This window comes from Anas acuta, chromosome 1, assembly GCF_963932015.1.
Source record: "Anas acuta chromosome 1, bAnaAcu1.1, whole genome shotgun sequence".
Classification (NCBI taxonomy): Eukaryota; Metazoa; Chordata; class Aves; order Anseriformes; family Anatidae; genus Anas; species Anas acuta.
Window position 1 is genome coordinate 162,507,239 of NC_088979.1, and position 18,595 is coordinate 162,525,833.

At 51.8% G+C, this 18,595-nt stretch overlaps 2 protein-coding genes and 1 long non-coding RNA gene across 3 annotated transcripts in view; 1 reads left to right on the plus strand and 2 right to left on the minus strand.

The window, feature by feature from the left end:
* Positions 1-16: 16 nt before the first annotated feature.
* Positions 17-3,641, minus strand: CCDC134 (coiled-coil domain containing 134). Its single transcript, XM_068669056.1, has 7 exons — positions 3,482-3,641; positions 2,536-2,653; positions 2,138-2,259; positions 1,847-1,931; positions 1,240-1,421; positions 940-1,011; positions 17-620 (listed from the first exon to the last, which is right to left on the minus strand). The coding sequence occupies exons 2-7, from the start codon at positions 2,636-2,638 to the stop codon at positions 495-497; spliced, it is 690 nt and encodes a 229-aa protein (XP_068525157.1). The 5' UTR covers positions 2,639-2,653; positions 3,482-3,641; the 3' UTR covers positions 17-494.
* An 87-nt stretch (positions 3,642-3,728) lies between these two features.
* Positions 3,729-18,595, minus strand: part of MEI1 (meiotic double-stranded break formation protein 1) — a 34,472-nt gene continuing 19,605 nt past the window's right edge. Inside the window, exons 21-31 of the mRNA XM_068669066.1 lie at positions 15,709-15,874; positions 14,388-14,492; positions 12,559-12,669; positions 11,797-11,978; positions 9,803-9,884; positions 9,396-9,601; positions 8,588-8,669; positions 6,465-6,571; positions 5,495-5,626; positions 5,032-5,141; positions 3,729-3,990 (exon numbers count right to left, since the gene is read on the minus strand). Coding sequence (XP_068525167.1) covers positions 3,945-3,990; positions 5,032-5,141; positions 5,495-5,626; positions 6,465-6,571; positions 8,588-8,669; positions 9,396-9,601; positions 9,803-9,884; positions 11,797-11,978; positions 12,559-12,669; positions 14,388-14,492; positions 15,709-15,874 — 1,329 coding nt within the window. The 3' untranslated portion in view covers positions 3,729-3,944. The remainder of the gene's footprint in view (positions 3,991-5,031; positions 5,142-5,494; positions 5,627-6,464; positions 6,572-8,587; positions 8,670-9,395; positions 9,602-9,802; positions 9,885-11,796; positions 11,979-12,558; positions 12,670-14,387; positions 14,493-15,708; positions 15,875-18,595) is intronic.
* LOC137849451 (uncharacterized) lies at positions 10,150-12,530 on the plus strand. The gene is made up of 2 exons (XR_011091881.1): positions 10,150-10,652; positions 11,755-12,530. It is a non-coding gene; the product is annotated as an uncharacterized lncRNA (long non-coding RNA).

Consider the following 18,595-nt stretch of genomic DNA (forward strand, 5'->3'; position numbering starts at 1 on the left):
GTTAAGAACAAACCAGTAACAAGAATTGGGGTTTATTCGGGAGAAACCAGGCGCGCCCCGCTCCAGCTGCCCCTGCTCGAGGCGCTGAAGGCCGTCTCCCCGTCCCTGAAGGCAGCGCGGCTCAGCCCGTCCCCCAGCACCATGCCGCCAGTGGGCCCGCTGCTGCTTGGGGGCCCCAAAGTGGGGCTCGGTGGGGAGCCCCAAACCCCAATGTCCCCGCTAGGCACCCCCAGCGGGGCTGGGAGCCGGCCTCCCAACTGTGGGGCCGCAGCTGGAACGCCGGCCATATGGGAAAACAGCCCCCCTAGGACATGGGGTCGGGCAGAGGTAGCGACCGGGGATAACCGGGGCCAACAAAACACAAAAAAACACCCCAAAACTCACAAGCAGCAGCACCGCGGGCTCCCCGGCCCACCCGCGGGTGGGAGCAGCCCTGCGGGCACAGGACCCGGCCCTCGCCCCGCAGCCGGCCCCGTGGAGGTGCAGCCCGGTGCTTACAGCTCCGACTGCGAGCGCGAGATGCGCGGGCCCTTGCGGATCTCCTTGCGCTTCTCCTCCTTCCTCCGCCGCTTCTCCTCCTCGCGCAGCGCCTTCTGGAAGGTGTCGGCGCTGGGGAAGAACTGGGGGGGACAGCACGGTCAGCCGGGGGGCTGCTAACGAACCCACCGCCCCTACACCGGGACAATTTGGCTCCAGGGAGGTGCCAGGACAACTCAGCACGGATGCGGAGAGTGTTTTGCCTGCTCAGTAAAGGAAGGGATGCGGACAGGCTATGGCATTGTAAAAAGTACTAAAAGCTCATCATTTTGTCGCAGAGTGGAGTTGGAGCTTGGCATCCCCCAACGCATCCCCCCGTGGAGCACAGCCCACCAAAATCCCACTGGAGTTGCCACCATCCATGAGGGGATGAGGGGGACCCACGCAGCTCGGCTGCCTTACCTCAGAGTGGTCGGCTTTGAAGGGATTGCGGTAATCGGGGGACTTCTCGCTGATGCCCAGCTCCTGAGCCATCTGCGGGGCAAAGCACAGACCGCTGCCACCACCAGCTCCTGCCCCCCTCCCCTCTGCTCTGCCCCCAACCCCAGCCCAAGACGTGGGACCCCCTCAGACACGGGGTGTGCTCAGCAGCCCCCCAGCAGCTCCTCTTTCCCTCTTTTTTTTTTTTTCCTCCCTTTCTCCCCGCAGCCCCCCAGGCAGTGGGGAGGGGACATGGCAGTGGTGGGGGGTTCAGGGCCGTACCAGCCCCAGGAGCTGGGAGTGGGGTCCCCGCTCGAAGACGCCCGTCAGGTTGCAGAAGCCGATGCCCCAGCGGATGAGGTTGTTCCAGTTGGAGTTGCGGTCGAAGTAGTGGTGCACGATCTTGGGGAAGCGCAGGACGACGTCCCCGAAGAAGGCCGTGTTCTCCACCACGTGGGAGTAGGCTGGGGACGAGAGGCACCGGCCCCGTCAGCAGCCCGTCCTGCACATCACCCCACACCAAAACACCAAAAAGCCAGGCCCAGCCCCGGGCATTGCCAGCAGATGCCAGCCATGAGATGCTGAGGATGGAGACGGGGTAAGGGAGAGGTGATGCAGGCTGTGAGATCTTAGATCCTCATGGTGTCACCCAAAAAAGGGGATTGAGAGCAAGAGCTTCATGGGGGGCTTTGTGGGCTGAGCCACCCACATGGTCCACCCACACAGGACAGGGTCCTGAGCGCGTCTGTGGTGAGATGGGGAGGTTGGGGCTGAAGGGGTGGCACCCCCAGTGCAAACGGCTCAGGGAGACAGCAACAGAGTCCCCGACAGAAACAAGGGGACCAGGGGATGCCCGGTGTCTGCACAGGGGGATTTCGTCCCTACCTACCATCCTTCAGCTTCTCGTCCTGAGGGAAAGGCCCGTCTGGGGGCACGTCCGCAGCTATGAGCACTGCCCGCGAGTCCTCCAGCACCTGCAAGAGCCCCTGGTCACTGCCCCATCCCACTCCTCCCTGCCCTGCCGTCCTTCCCCCAGCCCTTGAGCCCCCGGGGGTGCCCCCCTGCGTCCCCCTTTCAGCTCCCAGCCCGACTGTCTGCCCCCTGCTGTCACCTCACCCCCTGCCCGCCCTCCCCAGCGCCACCATGGGCAGCCCAAACGCGTGCCCTGCCCCAGGCTCACTTTGAAGAGTCCCTTGAGCATGATGTCGATGATTTTGTACTGCTGGTTCACGTCGTTGAGCTCGATCAGGTTCTTCAGGGCGTTCATCTGGTCCTTGCGCTTCACCTCGAACAGCTTCTTGTCTGCAGCGCAGTCAAGGGCCCCACGCTGCCAGCGCCACAGCGCTCCCGCTCCTCAGGGCACACGGCGCCAGCCCGGCCCCACTGCATCTCCCCACCCAGAGACCGAGCCCTCAGAGCTCTTTTAGCACTGATCACAGCCTGAAGACCCTTCCCTCCTCTCCCCTCCGTCCCCACCTTCCCCTTTGTGCCATCTCTGACCCTCCTCACGCGTGCGAGCGCTCTCCGGCCCCGCCAGACACGAGCAGGATGGAGGCGAGGGCCTGAGGGGAAGGATACAGATTTCCAAGCCGGAGTCCACCCGCTGCTTCTCCAGCTCTGCCCGGCTGCCCCCGGGCAGCACCAGCACCAGCAGGAAGGGGCAGAACACGAGGAGACCCATGTGGGACACCGCAGCCTGGAACCGCACGGATAAACCCCGTGGTGAGACGAGCCCCAGGGACACCGACCCTGTCCCTTACCCACCCCACGGCCGGGGGCTCCCCCTCCCTGGCAGCCCCTTGTGTTTCACCCTGCTCACCCCACACATGCCCCAGCCCAAACCACGCCACAGAACTGAAATCAGCTGAATCCTCCCCAATTTAGGTAACCGTAACACCAGCTGGGGCCCCACCACGAGGTCGTGAGGAGACCCAGACAACTTTTACTTGCCCTGTGCCCTCGCCAAGCTTCCCCTGGTGGCCCACACCCCACCCTGACCCCCCAGCCCCTCTCGCAGCCCCCTGCCCACCGCACCCCACTGTAACAGCAGGACCCAGCCCCGGGCCAGCCTGTGCTGGGGATGCAGTGACCCCATGCAGATGTCCCTCCTGGCTCCGACAGCCCTCCTCGTGTCCCCGCACGCTGCAAGGGACGCGACGAGGCACGGACACCGCCGGCTGCTGCTCCCCCGAGCCCCCCCCGTGCCTGGCTGCAGCCGGGAGCCCACAGCCCCCCTCCCGTTCCCCAAATTTCGCCCCCTTTCCCTAACGGCGTGAGGGATGCGGGTTGGCAGCCCCCGTTAAGCCATTTCTAACCACTTCATGCATTCTCCTGCGGCAGCACCGCGGGGGGCAGCCGGGACACCTCGCCCCCTGCACCCCCGCTGCCACCGCCACGAGGGGGGCGACCCCATGGGGCTGCGAGCCCGGAGCAGGCCGAGCCGAGCCGTGCTCAGCCCCAGCCCGGCTTTCCCAGAGCCGCAGCCGCCGCCCCGCAGCCTCCCCCCCTGCCCCTCGCCCCCCACCTGCGGGCCGTGCCGGTGCCCGGTGCCCGGTGCCGGTGCCGGTGCCGCTCGCTCACGCCCGCCGCGCTGCCATGCCCGCTGCCGCCGCTTCCCCGCCCCGCCGTGTCACTTCCTGAGCTCCCGCCCCGCCCCGGGCACCCCGAGCCCCGGCATCGCCGCTCCGGGACCGCCGGGGGGGGTCCGGGGCCGGTCCCGCTCCGCCCGGCTGCGGGGCGAGCCGTGCCCGGAGCTGTTCGCAGCAGGCAGCTCGGGGGTCCTGACCGCCACCAGCAGCCCCACAGGCATCACAGAGAGGCTCTGTTTCAGAAACAGGGCTTTATGAACAATTTTCAACATTTTTTTTTTGAAAGTGAGCTGCAAATGACTTCCTTCGTCCATCTTCTTCTCCACCAGCCGCTGGAGGAACGTGGGGCCTCCTGTCCCGTTCTTCCCCCGTCGCCCCATCGCGCGTACTCCTCGGGGTTCAGTCTCCGATGTGTGCCAGGGACACCGCCACACCTCCCAGACAGCTGTGGTGGATGGCATGAGTGGAAACCAAAGGGAAAGCCCGGCTGAAACTCCAGCGAGACACCGCAGCTCCCACATCTGGCACGCTGCTGACGGGAGGTGTTCATCACCCAACCACCCCCCTCCCAGACCACGGAAACCCCACCAACACATGGGAAACATTCATGTGGGTGAGCCCAAAGCACGTTTCTTCCTGATAAAGCTGACACCAAAGCTCGCTGTTGACCAGAGTAACAGCCACCTCACCCTCCACACGCCCTGCCCACGGCTGATGACGGTGCCATCCCACCGACACGATGGAGGAAGTCCCCCACCCTGTAGGAAACCCTTGCTGGGGCCAGCTCCATGTCTGCTACCTGTCTGAGGCAACGCGGCGTGATGAAAACAGGAAGGCAAAAGCGGACGTTTTCAGAAATAAACAAATGCCGAATTTGGCACGTCCGTCAGGCCCTCCCTTTCTCCAAAAGTAACCTGGGAGTGACCCCTCCCTCCTGTCCACGGAGAAAAGGAGGAGGCAGTGCTCAGCAGGGGACTCTGCTGCTACGGCCAAGCAGAAAGACACGGGGTAACTCCACCGGGCAGCTTCTGGACACTTGCTGTACTTAGAAAGTGCACGAGTTATCTGTGGGTTGCCGTGACTCTACAGGCATATCGGTGTGAGTTAGCACACGGAGGTTAAGTGGCTGCTCATCCTCCAGGGAAATCAACACAGGAATTGCTGCTGCTTTGAAGTCACGGCTGCCCCGGCCTGCTCCCCTTTCATTGTGTCACCTCTGCTTTATTGATGAATGCAATCCCTGTGCAGAGACCTGTCTTTCATCCCAAATGACTCCTTGTTTCCCAAATGTCTTCTCAAATTTGGGGATGATGAGGTATTTCATCCCAAAATTAGCCAGCTGTAGTAACCACCACCAGGTTTTGCACTCTTGTTTGCCTTTGGCTGAAAATCAGTCAGGAACAGCAGACTAAGTGACCTTTCTATCTCTATCACATCTACCACCCTCACATCTCCTATCAAAGGCTTTAGCTCAGCAAAAGGATACACGATGTCCTGATGTTTTGCACAGGTGCTCCTCTGTCCCGAAAGGTGCTCCAGCAAGGTCTGAATGGTCCCTGCCTCCACTGCCTCCATCTGACAGTGACTGCTCTGAACCTGTGCAGTCGGAAGCAGGAATGATTTCCAGACCAACAGCAAATTATTGTCCTTGTTCTTTCATCCTTCCCTCCCTCCCTCCCTCCCTCTCTCCCGAGCAACCTTCAGACTTCAAACTTTGATCAAGTGGCCCACGACAATGCTGATGACACAGTTTAGGCAGCTGCTGGCATCGCTCACTTCCCCATCTCACTACTCATCTCTCAAGGCAGCAGGCCAAGCTAGCAGCTGCAGGATTCCTCATCATCTTACTATCACCTCCTCAAAGGAAGCTTATGGCTCCCCATCAAAGGCTGAAGCAATCCCTTAGGGAACTCCCTTCTCATTTTCCTAAGCAGTCATTGCTTTCTTACCTGACGAAGGAAGAGGTGAAGTGCCCGTGATGTGGCCTCCGGCAGCTCTGGCAAGTTGGCTTCTGCTGCTTCCCGAAGAATCAGGCTAATTTCTTTTTGAGAAATAACGTTGCTGCTCTGGTACCTCACAAACTTGAACAAAGGGAACGAGAGAAGCATTAGTGAGCAACCCATAGGCTCCGAGAAGGACACGTCACCTGGGAAGACCTCTTCCCTGCAAAGGGATGTTGCAGCACCCTAACCACAGGCCTGATTTTTTATACCACTTCTGACAGAACCAGTGCAAATATCCACGTTGGTGGTGGTCTAGCTAGACTTAGTTTAGGTCAAGAAGAAATTGAAATAATCCAGGTAACCTTTTAAAAGTGAAATAAGAATAACAAAGATTCACAGACCCATCATGTATTTGGGGGTGGAAGGTTCACATTAGTAACCCCTTCCTCTCATCTACTGCCATGAGGACTTCAGTATCCTCAGAGTTTCTGCTGGCTAGGAGCACACTTTCTCTCTTGCTCATAGGCCCCACATGCAGCAGGGTCACAGACTGTGGTAATTCCCTGACCTGAAAATTCGGGTCTGTAAGGACAAAGACTGGGAGAGAAGCTGTGATGCCAAGCAGAGCTCTGCTCTCCAACGAGCCACAGCACGCTCCCAGCCTGCCAACAGCAGCCACACGTTCTCTGTAGGCTTCCCCTCTCCTCCCCAGGGGCTCTAGGTGATCTAAACCAATGCTACAAAAACACCAGAAGAACAGGATGCGCTCAGTTAGAGCAGTCGGTTTCTGCACAGCGTGGAAGGGAAGTTCACTTGAAAGTACAATTATTACAGGACACAAATATAGTGACGGACAAAACCACAGTAGTATCCGAGACTGTGTATGTACAGGAGGCAAGCTGCAGTAAACAACCCAGATGCACTGTACCAACATAGAGGAACAAAACAGAGCACAGCCCACCCCTCCCCTGCTCACCAAAGTCACGAGTCTGAGAATTTCTGGCTGCAGAACGGATTTCTGGCCCCCGTTGAGCAGTGTCAAGAGCAGGAATCGGTGCCAGGGCTGTGAAGCAACGTGTAGTGCTGGGAGAGAAGGAGAAGCCACAGACTGCTTTAGAAAATCTGCCAAGTGACAGGCTGGGCCTGCAAAAGGAGTCTTCCAGTTCTGAACCCATGTTTTCTCTTCTAGACCCCAAGCTGTGAAACACCAAGGGGGCATTTTGCTCTGTTCTTACTCGCTTTTAAATCTGTCACTCTTTGGGCAAGAGTTTAGTCATGAGGACAAAAGCTTAATAGTTTTTTTTAAACAGAAAATACATTTTGTCCAACGTTGTGCTTGTGCGGGATGAGAAACCTTCTCCTGGGGTGCATGTCATAAAATACTGAGGGGATATCTTTAGCCCAAGGTTTTAAAAATATACCCTCTGGTTTCAATATGAGGACAAGTTTCCTGACCACAGGTTTTATTTAGCTGCCGAATACTCTTCAGGGAATGAAGAAAGCCCTATAACATAAGCTGCACGAACTGAGCCTGGGTCTGCATCAGAGAGCGTACTACAGGGACCAGGCAGGCTGATGGCAGCAGTGCAAACAACCAGCAGAGAAAATGTTCTTAATTAAAAGCGTGTAAGATAAGCAGAGGTAAGGCTCAAGGTCACTGGCTGTGTCAGCGTGAAATCTCTCACTAAAGTTAACTTGTACTACCGTGTTTTTACTGCTGTTTGAGAACTGGGGATAGACAACTACAACAGGTCAGCAATAAAACCTGTTACAGCTTGGCCACCAGGTTTGAACCCTTTCAGAAAGGTCCCTTTTCCACTGGCACCTGCATAACCTCCCTATTGCCTCTACAACAATCTTTTCTGTGGTAAAGCAACACCAAAAAAAATCACATAAAATGTTTGGAAAGGGGAGGGCGGTGTCTTTTCCCTGGAGGAAATGAGAAAGTACCAGTGCTGTGCACTGAGTGTGCTCTGCTCGTCTGCAAGAATCTCTGGACCAAGAGAGGGTTTTAGAAAGCCTCAAAGGAGGAAACTTCTACAGGCAGAGACCAGGCCACAGCCTTTGCAATGTTCTTGCTTCTTTCAGCCAAACATACTAAAAACCCTCATTCCACCTGGGAGACTCTTGTTTAGCACTGCTGTGAGCTTCTGCACCACTGCAAGAATTTGGACAGCCGAAGTGAAGGGTTCAGCTGCTACTGAAACATTTTGTTACCGTAATCCCAGATCAGTGGAAGGTCCCCATAACACGCCTTTTAACAGACTCCCTTCAGCTACTGGCTGTCATTCATCGGCAGTATTACATTTTTATTCAACAGCTTCCCCTCTCCCAACAATGTCCCTTTTGTCTGGTGTTCATTCACTCCGTTCCCTTCTCGCTCAGTGTTTACGTGACTGATTTGAACAGGTCAGGGTACAGAAAACTAATTTTCTGTTCTAAGATCAGAGACAACATCTCTACTTTGTAGGCTGACAATGAGCAGAAGGGTCTACACTTCCCCTGACTGTACGATGCTGTCATATTTTGTTATACAGCTAGCGTGGTATACATTCAGTCTGACACGAACTCCTGAAAGCAAGGTCTGCATTTGCCCCTGGAAATCTAGAATTTCCAGCTTCCATTTCCTAAGGCTGTTTACTACCCTCTTCTCCCTTCCTATCCCTAAAGGCCAAATGTCTCTGTGTGGAAGACAAATCATATTCATATCTTTCCTCCCTCCCTTCCTACCCCCCCTATCTTTATGGTCCAAAGGTTTGCTAAATTGGGGTGGAATTGACAGACTATTCCTATATTACATCGGTCCCTAAATCCTTCATTTTTACCACATTAGGGTGGGGGGTGGTTGTGACCTTTTTTTCTTTTGGAAAACATCTTGGTGCTCAAGGACAAAGTGAAGGCTCACTCCTAAAGGGGCGCAAAGCACCGTGATTTCATCCCACAAAGCACGTAAGATTACCCTTGAGCATACAAATAAATTTTCTTATTGGGCATAAGCTCATTAAACATCTGCTCCAGGGCATTATTGGATGGAGATCAAAGAGCCCAAAATCACTGCAGGAGGGAAACCCAGGAGAAGGAAGGGCAGGAAGACTTTACCAACATCCTGGTTCTTCACATACAGGTATTCCAGTAAGGTTTCCAGGCAGGCAACCACAGCTTGAGAAAGCAGCAAGTCTTTCTGGAATCCCAAGGATGGGGGGGAGAGGAACAACAAAGAAGAAAATACAAACAGTCAAAAGCTATTGCAAGAGGAAAATTCATGAAGTGGCAGGCTCTGAAGAACATGCAGCACTGGAAAATAACAGCGTTCATCTCCTTCACAGGATGCAACGCGCTGAAAATTAGCTGTCATGTCAAGGAGCCAGACAAAGGCAGAAGTACTTATTCAGAGATGAAAAAAATTAAGTAACAATCTCCGAAGAATAAAGGCAGGAGCGCAACATTGCTCAAGGGTGTTAAATGTAAACCGATGTACTGTCCCCTGGAGCCCAACATCACTTGTGTGAGGAAATGCAAACTAAGGTACTTTACCCCCAAAGCACCTCGCCAGCTCTGTACGAAAGGGGCTGGGATTTGATACATTTTTCCCACCTCACAGTCCCAAAGACTGCAGGGTCCCTGCAGAGCAGGAGATAGGGTACAGAGACTGTCATCAGCACATAGAGTTTAAGCTGTCTAGTTCAGCAGCAGGAAGCACCACGTAGCTTGATTTACCTTCTTTCGCACTGCACCATGCCGCACAAACTGCAGCAAGAGCATTTTCCCTCCTCCTCATCACAGGTCTGCAAGGGATGGAAAATGCAGGCAGAAGCAAAGAAAAGGCAGACCCGTTTCCTTCTGCACCAGGGTGATTTCTCTTCAGGTTAGTTTATGGGCCTTGTCCCAAAGCTGGTGTTTTATATACCTGCAAGTAGACATGCACCAAAAGGTTCTGCAGGCTGACGAGAAGCGAGAAGACCTGCTGCATGGCAAGGGGGTGCAGGGCAGCATCCTCCAGCGGTGATGGCTGTGGTTGTGTAGCACCCTGGGCTGTGTTCTGGATGATAATCACCAGCAGGGAGGAGAAGAAGTTCTGTCGCAGGACAGCTCTCAGGAACTGCATGATGCTCACTAGACAGGGAGCCTCTCGTTAGTATCAGTGTTTTTCTCTCCCCTGCCCTGCGTGCTGGTGCCTGTGCAAACAAAATGCACTCCCAAAGCTTTCAGGTTACCAGCAGCACCTGCACCGCCCCATCCCATAGTCACCACTTCTCCCTTGCTGCCCGTAACATGGTATTAACCACCGCTTCCACTCAAATCCCCACAAAATACCTAACAGCAGGACTGGCTTCTTCTTCCTGAAGATGACTGCATTCAGGGCTTCTGTTAGGTCTAGAGTGAGTGTCTGGTGAACCTAGAGGTGAATGAAATACAAGAAAAAATGGTTTGACCAGGTAAAAAGCTTCCTTTTGTATTTTCAGTCCTTAGACATTACTCCATGATAACCATTGAAAAAGGGGAACAGCAACAGGGTTTCAGGAGTCTGATCCAGAAAGGAAAGTCATATCATTGTGACATCCAAACTGCTTTTCTGAAGAGAGGAACGTTCAATAGGAACGCTAGGAGGACCTTCTGTAACGGGGTGGCACTGGCTGCATGTCTAAGTACTGGCAAGCCAAAGGCTTCAGCAGCCTTCCACCCATGACCCATGTTTGTCCAATGGCTTCTGCTAAAGCCACCAGCAGGAACGCTAACAGCTGTGACACAAGGCTGGAAGGGCCAGTCAAGCCCTCATTATTAACACCCACCTGAGCTGAATGTGGGTGATTCACGTTTTCCAGAGCCATTGTTGCCCTGTATAAAACTGCAAGCTCAGGAAGACAGCCTGGCATCACCCCACAGTCACAGAGGCCAAAGGCTCCCTGCTAGGGCCTCCAGGATGCTTTGTGCAGCTTTACCAATACTGAGCAGCAGAAAACAGCAGAAGTGACTCTTCCTCTTATCCTCTCTCCTTCCTTCCAGCAGAAGATTAGAAATACTGCAGCTTAGAAATGTTGGAGATTAGAAGGACTGAAGCATCCTTCAACGACTTCCATTTGCCATCTGTATCTGCAGTGTCTATCCACATCTCTGGTGCAAGAAGGATTTTGGATTGCACAGCGTAGCACATCAAGCCAGTAAGGTACTGATGAGGCCAAATAACAGGTTTATAAGCCACTAAATGATTACACTTCAAGGATCCATATGAGCCGAGAGAATGGCTTCCAAAAGATGAAACTCGACATCAGCCACTTGAAGCAAGTCCCTTTTGGGACTAGCGCAACACTGACCACTCAGACACAGCCCTGAGTTGAAAACTAAGAAGAAAAATTGTGCACAGCAGTTAACAGAGCAGGGGCAGGCAGGTTTTCCCATGCATTCACACAGCTGACAGCCCATGCAAGTCCAGTGCAAGACTTAACCAGAGGCAGCACATCCATGAAGTAACAGGTACAGACTTGTTCTGGTTTGGTCTTTTGGAAGAAATCTTCCCTCAGTATAGAAAACCAATTTTTGCCTATCTGTGCAGGTGCACACGTGTGCTTGAAGTGGCTTTATCATCCACGAGTAGGTGCACCAAAGAACATACTCTACTGGGCATAACTGCAGAAGCAGAGCTCAGAACTCATGACATGCTGTTTACCTCCATGTTAAGAGAGGGGAGACAGGCCTGGGTAGTTACTCCAAAAGGCAACGTTTTCCCTTGTGTTGGCTTTAGGAAGTGCTCCATTCCCTCTAACCTGTCATTCTAATAGCAGCTGCCAGCTCCTGCTCAGCTCTGTCATTGGACTGCAAAGCATCAAATACAATGACAGCTGCCCACATCCATATAAGCTTGCTAATATTAAGCATTTATTTGCCAGTAATAGGTTTGGATAGTGACTGTTCTACTATTGATTGTTTTAGTACCAAATAAGCAGTTTATAACATGGGAGCTGTGCATCACACCCCCAGGTTTCCCTGAAGAAAAGCTGTAAGGTTTATTTTGTGCTGTCTGGAAGAGTAAAGTGATTTGGACCAGGAGAGTTGGGTATGCATTTTTCCCCTCAAGATTTCTGCCCATCTATAACTCTGAAATGATTTGTGTCTCATCCTCCAGCAACATGCTAGCTTCCAGTCCTGCTGGAGAGGTGCAGAAAGGAATAATGTGTAACAGTAAAGCAGCCAAGACAAACAGATTCCAGGCCAAAGCAAACCACTTTCCCTGCTAATTAAGTATTTGTGTGGTGGTTTTTTTTTTTAAGGTTTAGCCAGTCCCTGGATCTGAACACTAGAATGGATCTAACCTCGGTGTTGTAACGATGCTGATAAATTAGGAGGGAAGCAGCCAAGAGCCATCCGGAGCACAGCAAGGCATCCTCGGGCAACAGGTAGGCAGGCTCAGAGGGAAAGGACCTCGTCCAGGTGCACTCCAACACCTTCTGGAGGAGCTCTAGCAAGGACACGTTGGAGAGCAGCACAGCCACTGCTGTGTAGGAGAGACATCATCAGAGAGGTTGGTGGGATGGCACAGGTTAAGCCAGCCTGACAAGCAGAAGAGAAGTGCAGAGCACACCCCTGCTGCGGTGAGGCAGCCTCAGCTGCCACGGCTCATCAACCTAAGGCTGTCCTGCTACACCCGTATTCATCTCCCGCAGCATGAGCGACCGCTTGGCCAGCTAATAAAATGACCAGCCTTCAGCTGACACAGCTAGGAGGTTGGTTATAGCTGTCTCTATTATTGTTTAATTTTTTGAACCACGGCAATACCAGGATACGTCAGCCAGGCACCGAAGCCCCACCGCTGAGTTTTCTGAATAAGAAAAATACAGCGGTTCTGTCTCCCAGCAGCCGATTCCTGAATTATCAGAAGGCAGCAAAAACAAAACAAAGCCCTCGCCCTGAAAATAAATAAATAAATGATCCCAAACACAAAGTGTTGTTTGTTAACTGCGATGCTAAAGTGGAAAAATCCACCTCACCTGCTGAGGCAGTTAGTATACAATCTCTCATGCCCAAGCTACAGCCTCGCAGAGATTAACTTGGCAATCAATACAGTCTTGCCTCACCTCTCTGTTGACTACAAGGTGTTGTCTGATGAAGGCTCCAGTACAGAAAATTCAAGGATGGCTGCAGGAGGTCGGTGTCTCTCGGCCTGCATTTCCCGCAGAGGTTGCTGACTGGAAACAAAAGAACATGTGTAACACGGGCACCAACACGACGCAGCACCTCAGCACAAGAAAGGAGCTGCCAGTGGGGAGGGAATTCATACAAGAGCAACACAACCTGAAACAAAACTAAACAGAGCAGGGTGCAGACAAAGCAGAGTGTCTGCTTCAGACCAAGACGATGCAGTGGAGGGTGTGATAATGGGGAGGGGAGAGAATAACAACAACGAAAGACAACAGAAAGGAGTATATTAAAAGGCTTATACATTGGGCAGTAATGAATCCAAGTGCTACAGACTCTTAGATATGTTCCCTGTTTCCACAAAACGTTTGATCCTAATACTGGGTGGACCATAAGCAGCCACGTGCCCATTTCACATGGAGACAGACAGCCCGAGCAGGGGATGGCAGGGAGAGCTGTGCTCCTCCACGCTCACAGCCACTGCTCACACAAGTAATGAACGTGCCACGCTTGTTGTAAGCACCAGGGATTTAGGAACAGTGTTTAGCAAGAGTCTGGGAGGGAAATTCAGGACTGCAGGGCTCAGCAGAACTGTCATAGGAGATCTTTTGAAGAGCTCACACACTGAATAAGCAATTTTCAAAAAACACACATCGACGTGTCTCCCTACAACCTTCCATCTACGAGCTGGTTTGCAGGCTGCATCAGAGAAGAGTGCCCTCCCCTCACGAACATAGCCTGGGGAGGAAAGCAGGGAATGAAGGGGGTGCTGGGGCAGAGACAGAGTTGTGTTGGGGAAAAAAAAAAAAAAAAAAAGAGCAGAAAGCAAGAGAAAAGGGAGCTTGTGACTTCTGGGAGCAGCTAAGCTGTGCTCTGAAGTCACAGAGGCTAAGAAGGGCTGCTGTAAAGATGACATGCTTCTTCCACGCCCCCAGTTCCCTCCGCTAATGAGTGTCTGAGAAACGCTGCTTCTTTACAAGGGCAGCACAGACAGCCCTGCAACATGGAACATTTCAAATTGAAAGGGATAGTCCTTCAAAGTCTGCTGTACAAATCAATTTGACAGAGCAGAAAGAGATGAGAGGAAAGAGATGAGAGGACGGATCAGCTGAGTACCCCTCTAGTATCTATTCTTCATTCTTGGCCTGCCTTAATCTCCAGTTGCCAAGTAAGAAGGGAGAAGTCATCAGCTAAGGATCAGCAGATGAGCAGGCCAGAGCATGTGCAGTAAACAAACATACCCCTCTCCTCTGTGTCTCTGGGGAGGAGTGGGCAAGTCCTGCAGCTGGCTGGGACCAATACAGTCTGGATTCATGCTGCAAGGAAAGTCTGCGTTCCCTGGGCTGCTTGTCCCTGCCGGCTGGTTCACAGGACACCTCTGGGGGCTGAACCCCTCAGTCCTGTGTTAGCAAGTGAGGGCAGGGAAGGGGGATTCAGGAAGCACATCACCAATGCCATCATATGCCGAGCCAGAACCACTCACGGACTCTGACATCGTGTCATGGCCATGAGAACGTTTTGGCCACCTTGTGGGGTTTTCAAACAACAAATGTGCTGCAAAAGCAAGAGGCAGAAAAAGTGCTTTATTGCCTAAACTGGTAGCCAGGGCTCTTTGCAGCACTCTGGCTATGAACGTATCTTAAAACAATGGTAAGTGTGATGCAAGGCACTGCTTCTTTCAAAAGATGAAGAGCCAGCCCCTAATCATCTTACGGAACAACCAACCAAGGTCAAATCCTCCTGGGAGAAGAGGGATGCACAGACTCACCTTGGTGAAGCAGCTTGAAGTCTGTGCTGTCCAGCTCCCTCATGCCCTTGCTCCGCAGCTGCACCAGGAATAGCAGGCTCAGCAAAATGGGCAGGTTCCTGTTAGCTAAGAAGGGTACTGGCAGGTTAGCTTGTCAGTGAACTCTAATCTGTTCTACCTTGCAGAGTGCCAACAATTGCAGCTTAGGAATGAGGGTGAATTAGGGGAGAAAGCATTCCCCCTTTCCACACAGACACACAGCTATACCCTCCTGACCTCATTCTCATCTCTACAGCCCCTTTGGACCAGGCAGGTCTGTATGCAAGAAATCTCCTGGAGTTCTTTGCCCCAGACCTCACAGAGAACTGCCCGTGTGCTAGGAATAAGCCTTGTCTCCAGGGTGCATCTGGTGTTTGGCTCTCTGGAGGACGCTGCCAATACCCTCACTAATGAGTTCAAGATGCGGTATGAAGAGGAGCTGTGAATATCAGATGTAGCAGAAGGGCTCTAATCTTGCAAAAATAAACCCTCTAGCCCAGTGTCCTGTCTCCATCACAAGTGGTTTGGAGGAAGAGGTCTGATTCCTGCAGCAGGATATGGACAATCTGCCTCCCCCCAGACCTGGCACTCCTAGATTAACAACAAAGGGACACCACAACTCCAGATGTGCACAATTCCCAACATGACAGATCTAGCAGATGACAGCATTGCCTTCTTTGTCCATAATCTTGTCTATCTCATGCTGTATCACACTCCTGCCTTCAACAACTCTCTTCTCCAGCCTACCTGACTTTGCTGGAGAGAAGGCAAAACCAATGTCCCTCTCATGCTTCCATCCCAGCTGCTGGCCAGACAAACTTCCAAACAGAGCAAGGCAGAGCAAGAAGTGTCAGCATCCCCCTCAAGAGCTAGCAAAACTGTGGCGGACCCCTATCCCAAGGGAGCCAAGGACATCCTAGCACTGCTTCCCTCTTTCAGTTCAGCCTCATGGGCTGCTTTGCACAGCACCTTTTGTGACTGGGTAACAGTCCCCACTCTACAGCCAGGGTCAGGAAGGAAAACAGAGATTTCCCCCAGTCACAACCCTGCTATATGTTTGAGATTTAACAGAATTATAAAATCTGGTAATATCAGAGATCCCGTGTGGGGATCTATGTCATGAACGATTCAAATGATGTCTGCTCCCAGCCTCTGTGCCCTGGGAGCCATCTGCACTTAGGCTCACCCAGCTGTCCAGCACAGAGAGAGGCAAAAGGGATACTTCATCCCAGACTAGATAGCTTCAGCCATCTACCCTGCTAGTTGATTGTACAAAAAGAGCCAAATCCAAGAGGGGAGCCACCTTGTAAGGAAGCTGAGCTACTCTCTACCAGTAGCTGCTGCAGAATCTGCAGGAACCGGCTCCGGAGGAGGTCACAGACAAGGGCGTCCTCACTTCTTTCCAGGAAGGTCCTCAGAGTCACCAACACCTTCTGAGCCACCTCCACGGGGCTTGAGCAGACCAGGTCCTGGGAGGGAAGCAGCACACAGGTTACCATTCTGCCCTGATTAGGCAGAAGTCACTGCTATTTAATACCACTGTGCTCATCTGGAGTCATGGGAAACATCTGAATAAAGCATTGTTCAGACTAAGTACGTCCTGATTAAATGGAGCACTGATAAAGCAGACAGACACTCTTCTGATAGGCATCTCTGAATAAATACCCTGTTAAAGAATGCAGTTGGCTGTGTAACCCCCATCCAGCACACAGGGATGGGGGAAAGGTATGTTTAAGGTCAAGGCTTTACAAAAACGAGTGCACAAAGCCAGGGCCCTGTTTCCAAGAACGCGGAGCCTCTGGCACTGCCGCTGTCCTTGTTGTTTTGAAAAATCAGGCTGCATATTAACATGCTTACCCAAAATCAAGCTTTGAGTCAGTCCATAATTACTCATTTTCCGAAGTCTCAGGCTGGCAGCCTACTATCTGCAGTAGCAACATAACAGCTAAACTGTATGAAACGTACATAAACCAGACAAGCAATCACTCAGTCCCTGAAAATGGAAGAGTCACGTACAGAGCATCCAGCCCACAAGCCTTCCTCTGGAATACAGAGCTCCGTCTGGAGTCTCTGAGCTAAATCCCACAGCCAGTAGCCTAAATTTGGGCATACTTTGTTGCTAAGGTGTTTAACATTAAATTCACCTGCACAGCATGTATAGATGCAGCTCCATAAAGGCAAGGCATGAAACGGCCTGCAGTGCTGACATACTGTGATAGCCTCAACATAAATTACATCAGCGCTACCGTTCCTCTCTTCTCCCAGCAGTCCTGACTACTGCATTGCAAACAGCACAGCAGAAAGAGGTAAACAGGAAAAAAAAACTGATCTGAGCAATGTTACCAAGCCCACAGCCTGCCCGGAGCCTCTTCCAGCTCCCTTCCCCTGTCACACGGTAGTCATGCATCCAGGCCAGGATGATGGAGAGGAAAAGGGCTTTGGGACCCTCTGCCTAAGGAAAGCAGTTCAGGTAAGAACAGGCTCTGTGCCAGAAAAAAAAGAAAAGCAAACAAAAAACCTACACCTCTCCAGCTCTGAACTTAATTCCTGCCTAATTCATGCATAATCTCATGTCATTCAGCCTACCTCCATTCCCTGAGAGATCAGCTCAGATATGGAGCATGAAGACAAGTGGGCCAATGTGTGATCACTACCACATTCATTCCCAGGTAAACATACACAGCACCAAACAGTGCTAACCAAGGCCCACAGCCTTCCCAGTCCTGCTACACGCATCACTGTGCTGACATTTTCCTTCCTACTCAGGAGCTCAAGGTCTGAGATGAAGCCACCAACCATCTGTTCCATCTAATCCAGGCATTTATTAAAAGCAGATAAGCAAATATATCATCCTTGGAAGGACATTAATTTTTGTTTCACTCCACCATGCAGAGGCTTTTCCATTTTACTAGTGGATTCTCAGGCTGAGGTTGTTCACCTCGTAAGTTTTGTTGATATCTGACAGTATATTTATTTCAGGATATTGCACTGGTTTATTAGGCCATCTAAATTCAGATTGATTATGCCCTTCCCTAGCTGAGAGGTAAACTGTCAAAGCCTGTGATTTATTACGACTCACTTTAAAGAGTAGGACAGAGCTAAATTAATTTATTTCTGCAAGAGTAGGTGGCAGGACAGAAAAGGGGACAGTAGGAATGCTGTACCATTGAGAGGAGGAGTCACCGTTCCCCTTTTGTGCAGTGACAGACCTGCGTCCTGTACACTTGCTTTAGGTTGTGGAGTGATAGCTCCAGAACTATTGCCAAAGGTAATAGGGCAGAGGCATTTCCTGGGGCACTTCTCAATTCGTTTGCACTCTGTCAACGCATTGATCACCTTTACTACTGCTCTGGCAATGGCATCAAACACTTGGATACTGGCACCTGCTCTGCAATGTCGCCCTGACTGTTCAAGAACTGTCCTACACAACGGCCCTCCTGGCAATCAGTTCCATAACCCAGGATATGAAAATGTACTTCACAGCGTCTTAGATCAGAACAAACACCTGCCAGTCTGAAATGCCTCACAGGTGCCCATTCGGCATCAAATCTGGCTTCTTCACTGTTTGTTGAAATGGGTTTCTGTTCTCCATGATATGCAGAAACGTGTACAGAAACTACCAAGGTCCTACTGTAACAGGCTGCAGAAGAAACATCACAGCTGTTAGCTTTTCCCTTAAAGGTAAATATAATGTTCTTGTGTGGAAATACTAACAAGTATTTGCTTATCAGACTGGCTAAACAATCATGGGACAAGTGGCCACCGATGGGGAGGGGTGACAGGGCAGGTGGGAGAGGGGGAAGTGAGAGAAGACCTCGAGCAGCCATCGGCACCCAAATTCTCTCACGATTGCATAGATCAACAGAGCTCATTACACCAGCTAATGGTAAAACACTAGTCATGTTACTGCAAGGCCTCTTTCTCCCCTACACTCATTAATTCTCCCTGTCCTAAGTTTTGTATTTTATCTTTTAAGAGCAATACAATGTGTTATTCACAGTCCTAAAAACTCAGAGTACTGCAAAGATATCTGGCAAGACTCTCCAGTTAAAAACAAAATAAAAAAAGCAAACAGAAACCCATGCCCTTGAGACCTGCTCTCTTCCTGCTTCTTTTTGAAAGCTCTCTGTTCCTCATATCCTTCTCATCTACTAGTAGTACACCGTTGCTCCCAAATTAGCAAAGCAGTT

What these genes read in the sequence shown, in the direction of transcription:
- CCDC134 (XM_068669056.1), bottom strand. Translation starts at nt 2,638, where the DNA reads ATGGGTCTCCTCGTGTTCTGCCCCTTCCTGCTGGTGCTGGTGCTGCCC. An exon ending in GGACGAGAAGCTGAAGGATG is followed by an intron (nt 1,422 to 1,846) that starts GTAGGTAGGGAC and finishes TCTCGTCCCCAG; the next exon opens with CCTACTCCCACGTGGTGGAG. An exon ending in TCAAAGCCGACCACTCTGAG is followed by an intron (nt 621 to 939) that starts GTAAGGCAGCCG and finishes TGTCCCCCCCAG; the next exon opens with TTCTTCCCCAGCGCCGACAC.